The sequence below is a fragment of the Oncorhynchus masou genome, chromosome 30 (genome assembly GCF_036934945.1).
Source record: "Oncorhynchus masou masou isolate Uvic2021 chromosome 30, UVic_Omas_1.1, whole genome shotgun sequence".
Classification (NCBI taxonomy): domain Eukaryota; kingdom Metazoa; phylum Chordata; class Actinopteri; order Salmoniformes; family Salmonidae; genus Oncorhynchus; species Oncorhynchus masou.
This window is the reverse complement of record NC_088241.1, coordinates 5,121,816-5,145,006: the sequence shown is the minus strand read 5'-3', so window position 1 is coordinate 5,145,006 and position 23,191 is coordinate 5,121,816. Positions and strand designations below refer to the sequence as shown.

Genomic DNA, 23,191 nt, shown 5'->3' with positions numbered 1-23,191 from the left:
CACTCGACTATCTTAACAATCACTACTACTACCACTCTACTATCATAATAACCACTATTACTGCTTTACTATCATAACAACCACTACTACTACCACTCTACTATCATAACAACCACTATTACCACTATACTATCATAACAACCACTATTACCACTCTACTATCATAACAACCTCTATTACCACTCTACTATCATAACAACCACTATTACCACTCTACTATCATAACAACCACTATTAACACTCTACTATCATAACAACCACTTTACCACTCCGCTATCATAACAGCCACTACTACGACTGCTCTACTATCAAAACAACCAAACTAGTACCACTCTACTATCATAACAACCACTACTACTACCACTCTACTATCATAACAACCATTACTACTACTGCTATACTATCATAACAACCACTACTACTACTACTGCTATACTATCATAACAACCACTTCTACTACTGCTTTACTATCAAAACAACCACACTACTTCCACTCGACTATCTTAACAATCACTACTACTACCACTCTACTATCATAACAACCACTATTAACACTCTACTATCATAACAACCACTTTACCACTCCACTATCATAACAGCCACTACTACGACTGCTCTACTATCACAACAACCACTACTACTACCACTCTACTATCATAACAACCACTACTACTACTGCTTTCCTATCAAAACAACCAAACTACTATCACTCTACTATCATAACAACCACTACTACTACCACTCTGCTATCATAACAACCATTACTACTACTGCTATACTATCATAACAACCACTACTACTACTGCTCTACTATCATAACAACCACACTACTTCCACTCGACTATCTTAACAATCACTACTACTACCACTCTATTATCATAACCACCACTACTACTGCTCTACTATCATAACAACCACTACTACTGCTCTACTATCATAACCACCCCTATTACTACTCTACTATCATAACCACCACTACTACTGCTCTACTATCATAACCACCCCTATTACTACTCTACTATCATAACCACCACTACTACTGCTCTACTATCATAACCTCCCCTATTACTGCTCTACTATTATAACCACCACTACCACTAATCTACTATCATAACAACCAGTACTCTACTATCATAACCACCACTACTACTACTCTACTATCATAACCACCACTACTACTGCTCTACTATCATAACCACCCCTATTACTACTCTACTATCATAACCACCACTACTACTGCTCTACTATCATAACCACCCCTATTACTACTCTACTATCATAACCACCACTACTACTGCTCTACTATCATAACCACCCCTATTACTACTCTACTATCATAACCACCACTACTACTGCTCTACTATCATAACCACCCCTATTACTACTCTACTATCATAACCACCACTGCTACTGCTCTACTATCATAACCACCCCTATTACTACTCTACTATCATAACCACCCCTATTACTACTCTACTATCATAACCACCACTGCTACTGCGCTACTATCGTACCCACCCCTATTACTGCTCTACTATCATAACAACCCCTATTACTACTCTACAATCATAACCACCCCTATTACTACTCTACTATCATAACCACCACTACTTCTGCTCTACTATCATACCCACCCCTATTACTACTCTACTATCATAACCACCACTACTTCTGCTCTACTATCATAACCACCCCTATTACTGCTCTACTATCATAACCACCCCTATTACTGCTCTACTATCATAACCACCCCTATTACTACTCTACTATCATAACCACCACTACTTCTGCTCTACTATCATAACCACCCCTATTACTACTCTACTATCATAACCACCCCTATTACTACTCTACTATCATAACCACCCCTATTACTACTCTACTATCATAACAACCCCTATTACTACTCTACTATCATAACCACCACTACTTCTGCTCTACTATCATAACCACCCCTACTACTATTCTACTATCATAACCACCCCTATTACTACTCTACTATCATAACCACCACTACTTCTGCTCTACTATCATAACCACCCCTTTTACTACTCTACTATCATAACCACCACCACTACTGCTCTACTATCATAACCACCCCTATTACTACTCTACTATCATAACCACCACTACTTCTGCTCTACTATCATAACCACCCCTTTTACTACTCTACTATCATAACCACCACCACTACTGCTCTACTATCATAACCACCCCTATTACTACTCTACTATCATAACCACCACTACTACTGCTCTACTATCATAACCACCACTACTACTGCTCTACTATCATAACCACCCCTATTACTACTCTACTATCATAACCACCCCTATTACTACTCTACTATCATAACCACCCCTATTACTGCTCTACTCTCATAATAACAACTACTGCTGCTGCTCTACTATCATAACCACCACCACTACTGTTCCACTATCACAACAACGACCAGTTACGCTACAGCAGCTACTATTACTACTACTTCTAGTACTGCTAATTATACCTGTCGTAACTTGACAAGGAATGCCCACAAGCAATTCAATATTCCTTTCCTTTACTTTCCACCTAAGAAATAAAAGTTGTATAGCCATGTACAAATGGTACAAATACAGAAAAGTGATACAGCCCACTCAACCTGTGGTAGAGTCACATTGGACAGGTACAACTCTGGGTGATCATCAGAGGGGAAAGGTCATGGCCAATGCCAATAATAACCATGAACACATGAATAGTAATCATACTAAACTGCAGGTACGTACAATATTCAATGTAATTATTTATATAGTGTCAACACTTTAACACTACTGATACTACTACTACTGTCCAGGGTTATAGTGCAAAGTTTATTTTAATTGCATTACTTCAGGATATTAATTGAAATTCAAGCCCTGGGGTTGAAAAGTCCACATAGTATTTATTGTCTGACTGGATTGAAATTTAGCTGACCCAAAACCTGCTATACTACTGACCTCTCTACTACCTCCTATGCTGTCTTTGCTTAAATCATGCCGGCCCAGTCAGCCATGTGATTTGACTAATGGGACTTCTGTTGAACATCATTAGCCCTTCAGCCAGACTCCACAGCTACAGCAACAGATGGACCAGGGCATATTGGAACGCAACAACAGATGGACCAGGGCATATTGGAACGCAACAACAGATGGACAAGGGCATATTGGAACGCAACAACAGATGGACCAGGGCATATTGGAACGCAACAACAGATGGACCAGGGCATATTGGAACGCAACAACAGATGGACCCGGGCATATTGGAACGCAACAACAGATGGACCAGGGCATATTGGAACGCAACAACAGATGGACCAGGGCATATTGGAACGCAACAACAGATGGACCAGGGCATATTGGAACGCAACAACAGATGGACCAGGGCATATTGGAACGCAACAACAGATGGACCAGGGCATATTGGAACGCAACAACAGATGGACCAGGGCATATTGGAACGCAACAACAGATGGACCAGGGCATATTGGAACGCAACAACAGATGGACCAGGGCATATTGGAACGCAACAACAGATGGACCAGGGCATATTGGAACGCAACAACAGATGGACCAGGGCATATTGGAACGCAACAACAGATGGACCAGGGCATATTGGAACGCAACAACAGATGGACCAGGGCATATTGGAACGCAACAACAGATGGACCAGGGCATATTGGAACGCAACAACAGATGGACCAGGGCATATTGGAACGCAACAACAGATGGACCAGGGCATATTGGAACGCAACAACAGATGGACAAGGGCATATTGGAACGCAACAACAGATGGACCAGGGCATATTGGAACGCAACAACAGATGGACCAGGGCATATTGGAACGCAACAACAGATGGACCAGGGCATATTGGAACGCAACAACAGATGGACCAGGGCATATTGGAACGCAACAACAGATGGACCAGGGCATATTGGAACGCAACAACAGACTGAGGTACCTGTATAAAGCTGCCTTCTCAAAGAGAAGATGAGAATCTTTAGAAAAAATGCCACTTTCTGTGCCTTTTTCCCACTTGACTTTGAGTGTATCTCTTCAGTCTTGACCTTCACCAATGAAAAGCATACAAACACACATTCCTCCAAACAAAAACCTTTTACTAAGCTCTGTCTCTTCCCTGGGGCTTTCTCTCCACTTGACTGTGCTTTCTATTCTTTCTACTGTGCTTTCTCTCCACTTGACTGTGCTTTCTATTCTTTCTACTGTGCTTTCTATTCTTTCTACTGTGCTTTCTATTCTCTCTACTGTGCTTTCTATTCTCTCTACTGTGCTTTCTATTCTTTCTGCTGTGCTTTCTATTCTTTCTACTGTGCTTTCTATTCTCTCTACTGTGCTTTCTATTCTTTCTACTGTGCTTTCTATTCTTTCTACTGTGCTTTCTCTCCACTTGACTGTGCTTTCTATTCTTTCTACTGTGCTTTCTATTCTTTCTACTGTGCTTTCTATTCTCTCTACTGTGCTTTCTATTCTTTCTACTGTGCTTTCTATTCTTTCTACTGTGCTTTCTATTCTCTCTACTGTGCTTTCTATTCTTTCTACTGTGCTTTCTATTCTTTCTACTGTGCTTTCTATTCTCTCTACTGTGCTTTCTATTCTTTCTACTGTGCTTTCTATTCTCTCTACTGTGCTTTCTATTCTTTCTACTGTGCTTTCTATTCTCTCTACTGTGCTTTCTATTCTCTCTACTGTGCTTTCTATTCTCTCTACTGTGCTTTCTATTCTCTCTACTGTGCTTTCTATTCTTTCTACTGTGCTTTCTATTCTTTCTACTGTGCTTTCTATTCTCTCTACTGTGCTTTCTATTCTTTCTACTGTGCTTTCTATTCTCTCTACTGTGCTTTCTATTCTCTCTACTGTGCTTTCTATTCTTTCTACTGTGCTTTCTATTCTTTCTACTGTGCTTTCTATTCTTTCTACTGTGCTTTCTATTCTTTCTACTGTGCTTTCTATTCTCTCTACTGTGCTTTCTATTCTTTCTACTGTGCTTTCTATTCTTTCTACTGTGCTTTCTATTCTTTCTACTGTGCTTTCTATTCTTTCTACTGTGCTTTCTATTCTCTCTACTGTGCTTTCTATTCTTTCTACTGTGCTTTCTATTCTTTCTACTGTGCTTTCTAATCGTTCTACTGTGCTTTCTATTCTTTCTACTGTGCTTTCTATTCTTTCTACTGTGTTTTCTATTCTTCCTACTGTGCTTTCTATTCTCTCTACTGTGCTTTCTATTCTTTCTACTGTGCTTTCTATTCTCTCTCTCTCTCTCTCTCTCTCTCTCTCTCTCTCTCTCTCTCTCTCTCTCTCTCTCTCTCTCAGACCATAGCTGTAGACTGTTTGTGTTTTGATGGCATCCATCTCTCTTTGCACCTCCAGCCAGCTCCAACCAGGTCCAGCCTACCAAATCTAGCAGGTGTGTCAAATCCACACAGTACATCTGACCTACTTGGCAGGTGAGGTCAGGTAGATCTGGCGCTGCCACCACACAGCTGGCATGTTCCAGCAAGGTGGTTTTAGGGAAAACATGGGCAGTAGGGGGTAGGGGCAATTCTGTCAAACGGCCACCCATGACATCCTGCCAGACATGTCCACAGACGTGTGGGTACATGGTAGCTGCCTGGGCGGCAAAGTATATATAATCCCCTGTTTCTATCAAGCCCTAGACAAAACAACCAACTGCTTCTCAAATCATATACAAACTACAGCTTGTATCAAACCCTATGCAAACTACTTTAGATCTCAAAAGGAGAAAGGAAACCTTTGTGCACTGCAGAGGTGCAGAGATTTCAGTCACACATTGTGCAACCATTATCCAGAGAAAATGGTGATAGATGCTATAGATTTCACATGAGGCAGTGTGTAACAACACAACTATTACAGTTCATCAAATCATCGGTCAGTATCTCTCCTCCTGAATGCAGTTATGACAAGACATAACAACATGACATAGTATAAACTGACATAAGAGGAATAACGGAATAATGGAATAGAAGAGGATGTCAGAAAGGAAACGTGAACGTGAGAAACATCTCCTATCCTCTAGGAATGAATCCTCTTCTTTAGTAATCCCCACATACAGTATAATACCTTCCTATTACCAGATCCATCCTCACTTAACAGCTCCTGTTACTAGAGCCCTCCACCATACTGCACCATTGTTCAGCCTGGGGTACACAGACGTAAGAGCAAGGGCATGCTAAACGCAACAAATAACATCAATAAAATACAAATACAACCTGTGAGTCATCTGAACGCTCCGTTTCCCATGCATAGAGTGTTTCCCACGTGGTCCGGGTGTTTAACTCTCACCCAGGATCTTGTGTCATAGACTTGGCATTATCAGTGTGTAGGCAGCTAAAGGCTTTGTCCGCCACGCCACGAGCAAAGACGATTAAACAACGAGTCAAGCCAAACAAGGAGCATCCTGTTGAGACAATACAGTGTGTGTGTGTGTGTGTGTGTGTGTGTGTGTGTGTGTGTGTGTGTGTGTGTGTGTGTGTGTGTGTGTGTGTGTGTGTGTGTGTGTGTGTGTGTGTGTGTGTGCGTGCGTGCGTGTGTGTGTGTAGACTGTAAAAATGACAATTAAGCATTAGTGTTTTGACAGCCTCTGCTAAAAACAGACTTTCTCACTATTATAGGCTAAATCTCTTTCTCTCTAATCCCCGACTTGGAAATGGACAATGGACAAACATAGTGCTATAATAACACCCTACCAGAATTCAATTATTGAATTATCTGGCTCACTGTCATCTCTATTTCTACTGAAATGTCTATATGTGTCTCTACTATTCCTTGAGGTTTAGTCAGTCTGTCTGTTTCATCCATTATTTCTTGCAGTCCATTTCTGTCCGTCTCTCCCTCTGTCTCTTTGTGCCTCTCTGTCTCTCTCTCTCTGGTCCTCAGCTTATCTGTAATGACTATAAAACTGTCACAAGTTGTGATGATCCCTCCAAACAACACTGACACACACAAACTAAATATTTCCTTTCATCAGATGGAAGACAGAGAGAAAAAGGAGAGAGGAGGAAGAGAGGAAGGTATATAAAAAGAGATTCTCAAGAATAGCAAAGGGCTGCTACTAATGCCTGAAAGCCATAATACAACATCCCTCATTCCTCAGGCCTCATCCCCTGTTCAACATCCCTCATTCCTCAGGCCTCATCCCCTGTTCAACATCCCTCATTCATCAGGCCTTATCCCCTTTTCAACATCCCTCATTCCTCAGGCATTATCCCCTGTTCAACATCCCTCATTCATCAGGCCTCATCCCCTGTTCAACATCCCTCATTCATCAGGCCTCATCTCCTGTTCAACATCCCTCATTCCTCAGGCCTTATCCCCTGTTCAACATCCCTCATTCCTCACGCCTTATCCACTGTTCAACATCCCTCATTCCTCAGGCCTCATCTCCTGTTCAACATCCCTCATTCCTCAGGCCTCATCTCCTGTTCAACATCCCTCATTCATCAGGCCTTATCCCATGTTCAACATCCCTCATTCATCAGGCCTTATCCCCTGTTCAAGATCCCTCATTCCTCAGGCCTTATCCCCTGTTCAACATCCCTCATTCCTCAGGCCTTATCCCCTGTTCAACATCCCTCATTCCTCAGGCCTTATCCCCTGTTCAACATCCCTCATTCCTCAGGCCTTATCCCCTGTTCAACATCCCTCATTCATCAGGCCTTATCACCTGTTCAACATCACTCATTCCTCAGGCATTATCCCCTGTTCAACATCCCTCATTCATCAGGCCTTATCCCCTGTTCAACATCCCTCATTCATCAGGCCTCATCTCCTGTTCAACATCCCTCATTCCTCAGGCCTCATCCCCTGTTCAACATCACTCATTCCTCAGGCCTCATCCCATGTTCAACATCCCTCATTCTACAGACCTCATCCCCTGTTCAACATCCCGCATTCATCAGGCCTTATCCCCTGTTCAACATCCCTCATTCATCAGGCCTCATCCCCTGTTCAAGATCCCTCATTCCTCAGGCCTCATCCCCTGTTCAACATCCCTCATTCCTCAGGCCCTATCCCCTGTTCAAGATCCCTCATTCCTCAGGCCTCGTCCCCTGTTCAAGATCCCTCATTCCGCAGGTCTCATCCCCTGTTCAAGATCCCTCATTCCTCAGGCCTCATCCCCTGTTCAAGATCCCTCATTCCTCAGGCCTCGTCCCCTGTTCAAGATCCCTCATTCCTCAGGCCACGTTCCCTGTTCAAGATCCCTCATTCCTCAGGCCACGTCCCCTGTTCAAGATCCCTCATTCCTCATTCCTCAGGCCTCGTACCCTGTTCAAGATCCCTCATTCCTCAGGCCATGTTCCCTGTTCAAGATCCCTCATTCCTCATTCATCAGGCCTCGTCCCCTGTTCAGGGTCCCTCACTCCTCAGGCCTCATCCCCAGTTCATCTCAGCATAGCATTTGGCCCCGTTCCCATCATGACCCAACAAGTCATCACCATCTCCCCCCAACAGTACCCCAACATATTCCCTCAGCCATTCCCATTTCATTCCCTCCCCCTTCCCCTTGGCCCTAACCCTCCCGTATTTGCAGATCTGTAAGGTGGAAGCAATATGGTGGAAGCTCTAACACAGAACTGCTGATACCTATCCAGACCTTACAGATCTGCAAACATCAAATGGTTAGGACCAAGGGGTAGGTGTAGGGAGCGTCTTGCCTTACCCTTTGCCCTTTGACCTCCATCTCCCCCTTTCTCCTCCCCTCTCCTTTTTACCCCGTACCACACCTTTAACCTTCCCCAAGTCTCCCCTCACTCTCTACATCCTTCCCCTTCCTCCTTCCCCCCTCCTCCCCTGTCCTCACCATTTCCCTTCCTCCTCCCGTCCTCCCTTATCTTCCCCATCTCCCGGCCTCCTTCCTCCTCCCCTCCTCCCCTGTCCTCACCGTCTCCCACCAGCTGCAGCAGGGCCAGGTCGAGGGGGCGTTTCCAGCGGGAGTTCTTGTGCAGGGCGATACCGTAGCCTGTGGTGGCAAATACCTTCCCAGAGCCTATGGTCATCACCTTTGACAAGCAAACATCAATCAATCAATCAATCTAGCAAGCAACTACTCACTCAATCACTCACTCACCCAACCAATCAACCAAGCAATACATCACATTTTGTATTGCTATTTTCACAAATGCAATTTTCACAAAGTGACAGCAACCGGCTATCTAGCTGACAATAAAACACAATAAAGGAGTAAATAGATAGAATACATCAAGTCAAACTTGTCTGGTCATCACCTTACAACCCTCGTCTTTCCTGGCCATGTAGTTCAACACAGCTGCATCGTAGATAAAGGCATCCAACTTCCTGTAGAGAGAGCGGGGGAGTTAAAGAGTTAATAGAACAGGGGGATGGAGTAGAGAAAGAGAAAGGCAAGAGTTGAGAGAGTGAGAAAGATCTGAAGTTAGAACGAGAGAGAGGGAGAAGAGAGAAAGGGAGAAAGTGCTAAAGAGAGTGAAAAGTAAAGAGAGTGAAAGAGAGAGGGGATGGAAGGTGGAGAGAGAAGGATTTATACAGTACTGTGAGAAAAGAGATGGGAGGAGAGAGAGAGAGGGAAAGAAGATTTACACACTTCCGGGGCAAAATACACATGGGGGAGAGAGATAGAGAGTGATGAGTATTATAAAGTTTAAGCACAAACACACCGAGAGAACACACAGGGGAGGAAATAACCAGAGAGAGAGAGAGAGAGAGAGAGAGAGAGAGAGAGAGAGAGAGAGAGAGAGAGAGAGGGTGGGGGGAAGGCATATATTAAAGAAAGGAAAGGAAATAATGATGGAGAGATAAAGAGAGGCTGAGGTAGAGCAAAATAGAGAGAGAGAAGAGGGGTGAGACAGGATGACAGAGGGAGCGACAGAGAGCATCTCATTCCCAGGACATTAACAGTGTTCTATAAATGGGGTGGAGAGGCAATCGGGGAAAGATGATGACAGGGGCTTAGTGACAGTAAACTGTAAGGATTATACAACCCAGCAGACATATGATGCAGATTTAACAAGAGAAGAGAGGAGAAGGGAAAAGAGGAGAGGTATGCAGAGAGAAGAAGAGGAGAGAGTAGAGGAGAGGGATGCAGAGAGAAGGAGAGGAGAGTGTAGAGGGGAGGGATGGAGAGAGAAAGAGAGGAGAGGGTAGAGGAGAGGGATGGAGAGAGAAGGAGAGGAGAGGGTAAAGGAGAGGGATGCAGAGAGAAGGAGAGGAGAGGGGAGAGGAGAGGGATGCAGAGAGAAGGAGAGGAGAGTGGAGAGGAGAGGGCTGCAGAGAGAAGGAGAGGAGAGTGGAGAGGAGAGGTATGCAGAGAGAAGGAGTGGAGAGGGTAGAGGAGAGAGATGGAGAGAGAAGGACAGGAGAGGGTAGAGGAGAGGGATGGAGAGAGAAGGAGAGGAGAGGGGGGAAGTATTTGACTGTTTCTGTAATATAGAGTGGGACAGAGAGGACATTTTTGGGTGAGAAGTTTTCGGGTGAGAGGTTGATATTGTGAGAGGGAAGTTTAGGGGAAAGAGTGAGAGTGAGGGGATCATCTCATAGACATAGTTCAGATCCCAGAAGGGACAGAAAGAAAGACAGACCCAGTCTTGAGGTTGTTAATGGCGTCCTCCACCCCTCTCTGGTTATATTTGACCATGTAATGGTGCATGCCAGGGTAGTTACTGCGGATGTTCTTCTCTGTACTTCCATTGGGCACCGTGCCAAACTTCAGAGGGGGGTACTGCTCTGTGGGGTGCTGGAACTGAAAGAGAGGTAAGAAAGGTGAGTTTGAGTTGGGCTAAACATCCCTATTTTATGAAGAAACAATGGGCCTATGTTTGAATAGAGAGGGTAGAAGCCTGTGCTTTGCTACTGTACAAGGAAGTATTTTTTTTTCTACATCAGAGAACCATAGAGACCAAATCACATAAACCGTATGAATCCAGTTGTATTGTAAAATAAGTGTATCTGTAGCCATGTCCAATCACCATAACACTGAGCAGTATCACGACAACAAAGTATTGACCATAAAGCACGGAGATGTGAAAGAACATGACAGTACACTCAACATCAAGCTCAAAATACCATGCTATCATATTCAACCAAAACATTGAACATCAGAAAGCAGAGAGAGAGAGAGAGAGAGAGAGAGAGAGAGAAAGAAAGAGAGAGAAAGAGAGAGAAAGAGAGAGAAAGAGAAAGAAAGAGAGAGAAAGAGAGAGAAAGAGAGAGAAAGAGAGAGAAAGAGAGAGAAAGAGAGAGAGAGAGAGAGAGAGAGAGAGAGAGAGAGAGACAGAGAGACAGAGAGACAGAGAGAGAGAGAGCCTGGACACCATTATGTGCTTGCGAGTGAAATTGATGTTAAACTGAACATATTTTTAAACATTGGTACATCAGAATCAAACCCTTACATATAACCCTTACCTGTAACCCTCACCTATAACCCTTACCTGTAACCCTTACCTATAACCCTTACCTATAACTCTCACCTATAACCTTTACCTTTACCTATAACCATTACCTTTACCTATAACCCTTACCTATAACCCTTACCTTTACCTATAACCCTTACCTTTACCTATAACCCTTACCTATAACCTTTACCTTTAACCCTTACCTATAACCCTTACCTATAACCCTTACCTTTACTTATAACCCTTACCTATAACCCTTACCTATAACCCTTACCTATAACCCTTACATTTACCTATAACCCTTACCTATAACCCTTACATTTACCTATAACCCTTACCTATAACCCTTACATTTACCTATAACCCTTACCTATAACCCTTACCTATAACCCTTACATTTACCTATAACCCTTACCTATAACCCTTACCTTTACCTATAACCCTTACCTATAACCCTTACCTATAACCCTTACCTATAACACTTACCTATGACCCTTACCTATAACCCTTACCTTTACCTATAACCCTTACCTATAACCCTTACCTTTACCTATAACCCTTACCTTTACCTATAACCCTTACCTATAACCCTTACCTTTACCTATAACTCATACCTTTATCTATAACCCTTACCTACAACCTTTACCTTTAACTATAACCCTTACCTTTACCTATAACCCTTACCTTTACCTATAACCCTTACCTTTACCTATAACCCTTACCTTTACCTATAACCTTTACCTATAACCCTTACCTATAACCCTTACTTATAACCCTTACCTTTACCTATAACCTTTACCTATAACCCTTACCTTTACCTATAACCTTTACCTATAACCCTTACCTTTACCTATAACCCTTACCTTTACCTATAACCCTTACCTTTACCTATAACCTTTACCTATAACCCTTACCTATAACCCTTACCTTTACCTATAACCTTTACCTTTACCTATAACCCTTACCTATAACCCGTACCTATAACCCTTACCTATAACCCTTACCTATAACCCTTACCTTTACCTATAACCTTTACCTATAACCCTTACCTATAACCCTTACCTATAACCCTTACCTTTACCTATAACCTTTACCTATAACCCTTACCTATAACCCCTACCTTTACCTATAACCTTTACCTATAACCCTTACCTATAACCCTTACCTTTACCTATAACCTTTACCTATAACCCTTACCTATAACCCTTACCTATAACCCTTACCTATAACCTTTACCTATAACCCTTACCTATAACCCCTACCTTTACCTATAACTCTTACCTATAACCCCTACCTTTACCTATAACTCTTACCTATAACCCCTACCTTTACCTATAACCTTTACCTATAACCCTTACCTTTACCTATAACCCTTACCTTTCCCTATAACACTTACCTTTACCTATAACACTTACCTTTACCTGTAACCCTTACCTTTACCTGTAACCCTTACCTTTACCTATAACCTTTACCTATAACCCTTACCTATAACCTTAACATATAACCCTTACCTATAACCCTTACCTATAACCCTTACCTATAACCCTTACCTTTACCTATAACCCTTACCTATAACCCTTACCTTTACCTATAACCTTTACCTATAACCCTTACCTATATCCCTTACCTTTACCTATAACCTTTACCTATAACCCTTACCTATAACCCTTACCTATAACCCTTACCTATAACCCTTACCTTTACCTATAACCCTTACCTATAACCCTTACCTTTACCTATAACCTTTACCTATAACCCTTACCTATATCCCTTACCTTTACCTATAACCTTTACCTATAACCCTTAACTAAAACCCTTACCTATAACCCTTACCTATAACCTTTACTTATAACCTTCACCTATAACCCTTACCTATAACCTTTACCTATAACCCTTACCTATAACCCTTACCTATAACCCTTACCTTTACCCCTTACCTATAACCCTTACCTATAACCCTTACCTATAACACTTACCTATGACCCTTACCTATAACCCTTACCTTTACCTATAACCCTTACCTTTACCTATAACACTTACCTTTACCTATAACCTTTACCTATAACCCTTACCTATAACCCTTACCTTTACCTATAACCTTTACCTATAACCCTTACCTTTACCTATAACCCTTACATTTACCTATAACCCTTACCTTTACCTATAACCTTTACCTATAACCCTTACCTATAACCCTTACCTTTACCTATAACCTTTACATATAACCCTTACCTATAACCCTTACATTTACATATAACCCTTACCTATAACCCTTACCTTTACCTATAACCTTTACCTATAACCCTTACCTATAACACTTACCTATATCCCTTACCTATATCCCTTACCTTTACCCCTTACCTTTACCTATAACCTTTACCTATAACCCTTACCTATAACCCTTACCTATAACCCTTACCTATAACCCTTACCTTTACCTATAACCTTTACCTATAACCCTTACCTATAACCCCTACCTTTACCTATAACCTTTACCTATAACCCTTACCTATAACCCTTACCTTTACCTATAACCTTTACCTATAACCCTTACCTATAACCCTTACCTATAACCCTTACCTATAACCTTTACCTATAACCCTTACCTATAACCCCTACCTTTACCTATAACTCTTACCTATAACCCCTACCTTTACCTATAACCTTTACCTATAACCCTCACCTATAACCCTTACCTTTACCTATAACCCTTACCTTTCCCTATAACACTTACCTTTACCTATAACACTTACCTTTACCTATAACCCTTACCTTTACCTGTAACCCTTACCTTTACCTATAACCTTTACCTATAACCCTTACCTATAACCTTAACATATAACCCTTACCTATAACCCTTACCTATAACCCTTACCTATAACCCTTACCTTTACCTATAACCCTTACCTATAACCCTTACCTATAACCCTTACCTATACCTATAACCCTTACCTAAAACCCTTACCTATAACCCTTACCTATAACCTTTACTTATAACCTTCACCTATAACCCTTACCTATAACCTTTACCTATAACCCTTACCTATAACCCTTACCTATAACCTTTACCTATAACCCTTACCTATAACCTTTACTTATAACCTTCACCTATAACCCTTACCTATAACCTTTACCTATAACCCTTACCTATAACCCTTACCTATAACCCTTACCTTTACCCCTTACCTATAACCCTTACCTATAACCCTTACCTATAACCCTTACCTATAACCCTTACCTGTACCTATAACCTTTACCTATAACCCTTACCTATAACCTTTACCTATAACCCTTACCTATAACCTTTACTTATAACCTTCACCTATAACCCTTACCTATAACATTTACCTATAACCCTTACCTATAACCCTTACCTATAACCCTTACCTTTACCCCTTACCTATAACCCTTACCTATAACCCTTACCTATAACACTTACCTATGACCCTTACCTATAACATTTACCTATAACCCTTACCTATAACCCTTACCTTTACCTATAACCTTTACCTATAACCCTTACCTATAACCTTTACCTATAACCCTTACCTATAACCCGTACCTATATCCCTGACCTATAACCTTTACCTATAACGCTTACCTTTACCTATAACCCTTACCTATAACCTTTACCTATATCCCTTACCTATAACCCTTACCTATAACCCTTACATATTACCCTTACCTATAACCCTTACCTATAACCTGTACCTATATCCCTTACCTATAACCTTTACCTATAACGCTTACCTTTACCTATAACCCTTACCTATAACCTTTACCTATATCCCTTACCTATAACCCTTACCTATAACCCTTACCTATAATCCTTACCTATAACCCTTACCTATAACCCTTACCTATAACCCTTACCTATAACCCTTACCTATAACCTTTACCTATAATTCTTACCTATAACCCTTACCTATAACCCTTACCTTTACCTATAACCCTTACCTATAACCATTACCTATAACCCTTACATATTACCTTTACCTATAACTGTTACCTATAACCTTTACCTATAATTCTTACCTATAACCCTTACCTATAACCTTTACCTATAACCCTTACCTATAACCCTTACCTATAACCCTTACCTTTACCTATAACCCTTACCTATAACCCTTACCTATAACCTTTACCTATAACCTTTACCTATAACCCTTACCTATAACCCTTACCTATAACCCTTACCTATAACCCTTACCTTTACCTATAACCCTTACCTATAACCCTTACCTATAACCTTTACCTATAACCTTTACCTATAACCCTTACCTATAACCCTTACCTATAACCTTTACCTATAACCTTTACCTATAACCCTTACCTATAACCCTTACCTTTACCTATAACCCTTACCTTTACCTATAACCCTTACCTATAACCATTACCTATAACCTTTACCTATAACCCTTACCTATAACCTTTACCTATAACCTTTACCTATAACCCTTACCTATAACTCTTACCTTTACCTATAACTCTTACCTTTACCTATAACCTTTACCCATATCCCTTACCCATATCCCTTACTTTTACCCATAACCCTTACCTTTACCCATAACCTTTACCTTTACCTATAACCCTTACCTATAACCCTTACATTTACCTATAACCCTTACCTATAACCCTTACATTTACCTATAACCCTTACCTATAACCCTTACCTTTACCTATAGCCCTTACCTATAACCTTTACCTATAACCTTTACCTATAACCCTTACCTATAACCCTTACCTATAACCCTTACCTATAACCTTTACCTATAACCTTTACCTATAACCTTTACCTATAACCCTTACCTATAACCCTTACCTTTACCTATAACCCTTACCTATAACCCTTACCTATAACCCTTACCTATAACCCTTACCTATAACCCTTACCTATAACCCTTACCTATAACCCTTACCTATAACCCTTACCTATAACCCTTACCTATAACCCTTACCTATAACCCTTACCTATAACCCTTACCTATAACCCTTACCTATAACCCTTACCTATAACCTTTACCTATAACCTTTACCTATAACCCTTACCTATAACCCTTACCTTTACCCATAACCCTTACCTTTACCCATAACCCTTACCTTTACCTATAACCCTTACCTATAACCCTTACATTTACCTATAACCCTTACCTATAACCCTTACCTATAACCCTTACCTATAACCCTTACCTATAACCCTTACCTTTACCTATAACCCTTACCTATAACCTTTACCTATAACCTTTACCTATAACCTTCACCTATAACCTTTACCTATAACCCTTACCTATAACCCTTACCTATAACCCTTACCTATAACCCTTACCTTTACCTATAACCCTTACCTATAACCTTTACCTATAACCTTTACCTATAACCTTTACCTATAACCTTTACCTATAACATTTACCTATAACATTTACCTATAACATTTACCTATAACCTTTACCTATAACCTTTACCTATAACATTTACCTATAACCTTTACCTATAACCCTTACCTATAACCCTTACCTATAACCCTTACCTTTACCTATAACCCTTACCTATAACCTTTACCTATAACCTTTACCTATAACCTTTACCTATAACCCTTACCTATAACCCTTACCTTTACCCATAACCCTTACCTTTACCCATAACCCTTACCTTTACCTATAACCCTTACCTATAACCCTTACCTTTACCTATAACCCTTACCTTTACCTATAACCCTTACCTATAACCCTTACCTATAACCCTTACCTATAACCTTTACCTATAACCTTTACCTATAACCCTTACCTTTACCTATAACCCTTACCTATAACCCTTACCTATAACCCTTACCTATAACCCTTACCTATAACCCTTACCTATAACCCTTACCTATAACCCTTACCTATACCTATAACCCTTACCTTTACCTATAACCTTTACCTATAACCATTACCTATAACCCTTACCTTACCCTTACCTTAACCCTTACCTTAACCCTGACCTTAACTATTACCTTAACCCTTACCTATAACCTTTACCTATAACCTTTACCTATAACCTTTACCTATAACCTTTACCTATAACCCTTACCTATAACCCTTACCTTTACCCATAACCCTTACCTTTACCTATAACACTTACCTTTACCTATAACCCTTACCTTTACCCATAACCCTTACCTTTACCTATAACACTTACCTTTACCCATAACCCTTACCTTTACCTATAACCCTTACCTATAACCCTTACATTTACCTATAACCCTTACCTATAACCTTTACCTATAACCTTTACCTATAACCCTTACCTATAACCTTTACCTTTACCTATAACCCTTACCTATAACCCTTACATTTACCTATAACCCTTACCTATAACCTTTACCTATAACCTTTACCTATAACCCTTACCTATAACCTTTACCTTTACCTATAACCCTTACCTATAGCCTTTACCTATAATCCTTACCCACCTTTCAAAAAGAAACACACAACCATTCTTCTATGTTTACCTTTTTGTCTGAGAGTCCAGAGACAGTGTCTATGTACTCCTCCTGGATCATGAAGGCAGCCAGGTTGGCTGTGTAGGAAGCCAGGAAGATGACAGCGAAGAAGGCCCAGATCAGCACCATGATCTTACTGGTGGTTCCTCTGGGGTTCTCCACTGGGACCGAGTTATTGAACACAATGGCCCACAGCAACCACACAGACTTTCCTATGGTGAACGTAGAGCCTCCTGCCTCTGGATGGAGAGAGGGAGAGGAGGGGGTGGGGGGAGACCAGGGTTGGGGCAGAGAGGGAGTTTGGTGGGGTGGGGTATGAGGGAGAGAGAGAGAGAGGGAGGACGTGAGGGAAAAGGAGGAGGAGAGTCCCTCACTGGAAAAGTATGAATGCATCCAGTCAACAGTCCTCTCAATAGAGCTTTAAATGAAGGCCTGCAGTGTTAATGGGATACCAGCATGCTAGCAGATACCAATAGAGCTTTAAATGAAGGCCTGCAGTGTTAAAGGGATACCAGCATGCTAGCAGATACCAATAGAGTTTTAAATGAAGGCCTGCAGTGTTAAAGGGATACCAGCATGCTAGCAGATACCAATAGAGTTTTAAATGAAGGCCTGAAGTGTTAACGGGTTACCAGCATGTTTTCAGATACCAATAGAGTTTTACATGAAGGCCTGAAGTGTTAACGGGATACCAGCATGCTAGCAGATACCAATAGAGTTTTAAATGAAGGCCTGAAGTGTTAACGGGTTACCAGCATGTTTTCAGATACCAATAGAGTTTTAAATGAAGGCCTGCAGTGTTAAAGGGATACCAGCATGCTAGCAGATACCAATAGAGTTTTAAATGAAGGCCTGCAGTGTTAACGGGTTACCAGCATGCTAGCAGATACCAATAGAGCTTTAAATGAAGGCCTGCAGTGTTAAAGGGATACCAGCATGCTAGCAGATACCAATAGAGCTTTAAATGAAGGCCTGCAGTGTTAAAGGGATACCAGCATGCTAGCAGATACCAATAGAGCTTTAAATGAAGGCCTGCAGTGTTAAAGGGATACCAGCATGCTAGCAGATACCAATAGAGCTTTAAATGAAGGCCTGCAGTGTTAAAGGGATACCAGCATGCTAGCAGATACCAATAGAGCTTTAAATGAAGGCCTGCAGTGTTAAAGGGATACCAGCATGCTAGCAGATACCAATAGAGCTTTAAATGAAGGCCTGCAGTGTTAAAGGGATACCAGCATGCTAGCAGATACCAATAGAGCTTTAAATGAAGGCCTGCAGTGTTAAAGGGATACCAGCATGCTAGCAGATACCAATAGAGCTTTAAATGAAGGCCTGCAGTGTTAAAGGGATACCAGCATGCTAGCAGATACCAATAGAGCTTTAAATGAAGGCCTGCAGTGTTAAATGGATACCAGCATGCTAGCAGATACCAATAGAGCTTTAAATGAAGGCCTGCAGTGTTAAAGGGATACCAGCATGCTAGCAGATACCAATAGAGTTTTAAATGAAGGCCTGAAGTGTTAACGGGTTACCAGCATATTTTCAGATACCAATAGAGTTTTAAATGAAGGCCTGCAGTGTTAAAGGGATACCAGCATGCTAGCAGATACCAATAGAGTTTTAAATGAAGGCCTGAAGTGTTAACAGGTTACCAGCATGTTTTCAGATACCAATAGAGTTTTACATGAAGGCCTGAAGTGTTAACGGGATACCAGCATGCTAGCAGATACCAATAGAGTTTTAAATGAAGGCCTGCAGTGTTAAAGGGATACCAGCATGCTAGCAGATACCAATAGAGTTTTAAATGAAGGCCTGCAGTGTTAACGGGTTACCAGCATGCTAGCAGATACCAATAGAGCTTTAAATGACGGCCTGCAGTGTTAAAGGGATACCAGCATGCTAGCAGATACCAATAGAGCTTTAAATGAAGGCCTGCAGTGTTAAAGGGATACCAGCATGCTAGCAGATACCAATAGAGTTTTAAATGAAGGCCTGAAGTGTTAACGGGTTACCAGCATATTTTCAGATACCAATAGAGTTTTAAATGAAGGCCTGCAGTGTTAAAGGGATACCAGCATGCTAGCAGATACCAATAGAGTTTTAAATGAAGGCCTGAAGTGTTAACGGGTTACCAGCATGTTTTCAGATACCAATAGAGTTTTACATGAAGGCCTGAAGTGTTAACGGGATACCAGCATGCTAGCAGATACCAATAGAGTTTTAAATGAAGGCCTGCAGTGTTAAAGGGATACCAGCATGCTAGCAGATACCAATAGAGTTTTAAATGAAGGCCTGCAGTGTTATCGGGTTACCAGCATGCTAGCAGATACCAATAGAGCTTTAAATGACGGCCTGCAGTGTTAAAGGGATACCAGCATGCTAGCAGATACCAATAGAGCTTTAAATGAAGGCCTGCAGTGTTAAAGGGATACCAGCATGCTAGCAGATACCAATAGAGCTTTAAATGAAGGCCTGCAGTGTTAAAGGGATACCAGCATGCTAGCAGATACCAATAGAGCTTTAAATGAAGGCCTGCAGTGTTAAAGGGATACCAGCATGCTAGCAGATAGACTTCCAGTCATTGCGCTATTGGTATCGCTAGTTAGTATTAGCTTGCGAAACAATGTTTTCAACCCATTTTACTGTAAGCAACGTTATGGACAAAATGTTCCACTCAAGATTAACCAAATATCCAAAACCCCTGGAATGACTGATCCATGCCTTATGATAAGGTATATTTTCTGTTTTTAAGGTGTTTTATTTCCTGTTTTTATTTGATGTGACCTATTATTGATTCCCTGCTCTTATTAAGATGCTATTGTGGATTTCCTATTTCTTTACCTTTGATACTGAACACTGCATCGATGAGGAAGAGCTTTAAAGTAAGCATTTCACTGTACTGTTTACACCTGCTGTAACGGCGTTCTTTTGTTGTTGAAGGAGAGTCGGACCGAAATGCAGCGTGTAAGTTACTCATGTTTATTGAATGAAGACAAAACGAACGAACTAACACGAATAACTAAATAAATACAAAAAAACAACAAACAGAACGAAACCTAATACAGCCTGACTGGTGCAACCTACACAGAGACAGGGACAATCACCCACGAAATGCAAAGCGAAACCAGGCTACCTAAATACGGTTCCCAATCAGCGACAACGAGAAGCACCTGACTCTGATTGAGAACCACCTCAGGCAGCCAACCTAATTAACCACACACACACCCCTAATCAACTACAATCCCAAACACTACAAACCCCAAAACGAAAATACAATACATAATAACCCCATGTCACACCCTGGTCTGACTAACTAATAAACTAAAACACACAATACTAAGACCAAGGCGTGACACCTGCTGTATACCGTGCACGTGACATATAAACTTTCAATAAATAAATATTGAACACCACTCCTTTCAAAACTGAGATGAAATCATACACTTAATTTCACCACTCATGGTCTAATCTTCACCAAGATCAAACACTAGAACCCTTATTTTAAATGACAGGAAAAAGAGATGAGAGAGATGAAGGGAATGTGTGAGAGGAGGACAGAGAGGTAAAATATGTACAGCGCAGCAGTCATGCTGTAAAAGATGAGAGACCTAAGAGAGAGAGAGACCTAAGAGAGAGAGAGAGACCTAAGAGAGAGAGAGAGAGAGAGAGAGAGAGAGAGAGAGAGAGAGACCTAAGAGAGAGAGAGAGAGATAGACCTAAGAGAGAACTAAGAGAGAGAGAGAGACCTTCAGAGAGAGAGAGAGAGAGAGAGACCTAAGAGAGAGAGAGAGACCTAAGAGAGAGAGAGAGACCTAAGAGAGAGAGAGAGAGAAACCTAAGAGAGAGAGAGAGAGACCTAAGAGAGAGAGAGAGAAACCTAAGAGAGAGAGAGAGAGAAACCTAAGAGAGAGAGAGAGAAACCTAAGAGAGAGAGAGAGACCTGAGAGAGAGAGAGACCTGAGAGAGAGAGAAAGAGACATAAGAGAGAGAGAGGGACATGAGAGAGAGAGAGAGAAACCTAAGGGAGAGAGAGAGAGACCTGAAAGAGAGAGAGTGAGACCTAAGAGAGAGAGAGAGACCTGAGAGAGAGAGAGTGAGACCTAAGAGAGAGAGAGAGAGAAACCTAAGAGAGAGAGAGAGAGAGACCTGAGAGAGAGAGAGACATAAGAGAGAGAGGGAGACATAAGAGAGAGAAAAACCTAAGGGAGAGAGAGAGAGACCTGAAAGAGAGAGAGAGACATAAGAGAGAGGGGGAGACATAAGAGAGAGAGAAACCTAAGAGAGAGAGAGAGAGAGACCTGAGAGAGAGAGAGAGAGAGACATAAGAGAGAGAGGGAGACATAAGAGAGAGAGAAACCTAAGGGAGAGAGAGACCTAAGGGAGAGAGAGAGAGACCTGAAAGAGAGAGAGTGCACCCACTTGTGACATGTTGCCACAAGAAAAGGGCAACCAGTGAAGAACAAACACAAATACAACCCATATCTATGCATATTTATTTTCCCTTGTGTACTTTAACCATTTGTACATTGTTACAACACTGTATATATATATATATATATATATAATATGACATTTGTAATGTCTTTGATGTTTTGAAACTTCTGTATGTGTAATGTTTACTGTTAATTTGTATTGTTTATTTCACTTTTGTATATTATCTACCTCACTTGCTTTGGCAATGTTAACACATGTTTCCCATGCCAATAAAGCCCCTTGAATTGAATTGAATTGAGAGAGGTTGAGACCTAAGAGAGAGAGAGAGAGAGAGAGAGAGAGAGAGAGAGAGAGAGAGAGAGAGAGAGAGAGAGAGAGAGAGAGACCTAAGAGAGAGAAGGAGAGAGAGAGAGACCTAAGAGAGAGAGCGAGAGAAGGAGAGAGATACCTAAGAGAGAGAAGGAGAGAGAGAGACCTAAGAGAGAGGAGAGAGAGAGAGAGGCCTAAGAGAGAGAAGGAGAGAAAGAGAGAGAGAGAGACCAAAGAGAGTGAAGGAGAGAGAGACCTAAGAGAGAGAAGAAGAGAGAGAGACCTAACAGAGAGGAGAGAGAGAGAGAGAGAGAGAGAGAGAGAGAGAGGGAGAGAGACCTAAGAGAGAGAAGGAGAGAGAGAGAGACCTAAGAGAGAGGAGAGAGAGAGAGTCCTAAGAGAGAGAAGGAGAGAGAGACCTAAGAGAGAGAATGAGAGAGAGAGAGACCTAAGAGAGAGAAGGAGAGAGAGAGTCCTAAGAGAGAGGAGAGAGAGACCTAAGAGAGAGAAGGAGAGAAAGAGAGAGACCAAAGAGAGTGAAGGAGAGAGA

The 23,191-nt window shown here is 41.4% G+C and overlaps 1 protein-coding gene across 1 annotated transcript in view; it reads right to left on the bottom strand.

Moving 5' to 3' along the window:
• Positions 1 to 23,191, bottom strand: part of LOC135523012 (glutamate receptor ionotropic, NMDA 2D-like) — a 133,201-nt gene that overhangs the window by 58,562 nt on the left and 51,448 nt on the right. Inside the window, 4 exon segments of the mRNA XM_064949742.1 lie at positions 8,933 to 9,050; positions 9,276 to 9,345; positions 10,605 to 10,765; positions 17,908 to 18,137. Coding sequence (XP_064805814.1) covers positions 8,933 to 9,050; positions 9,276 to 9,345; positions 10,605 to 10,765; positions 17,908 to 18,137 — 579 coding nt within the window.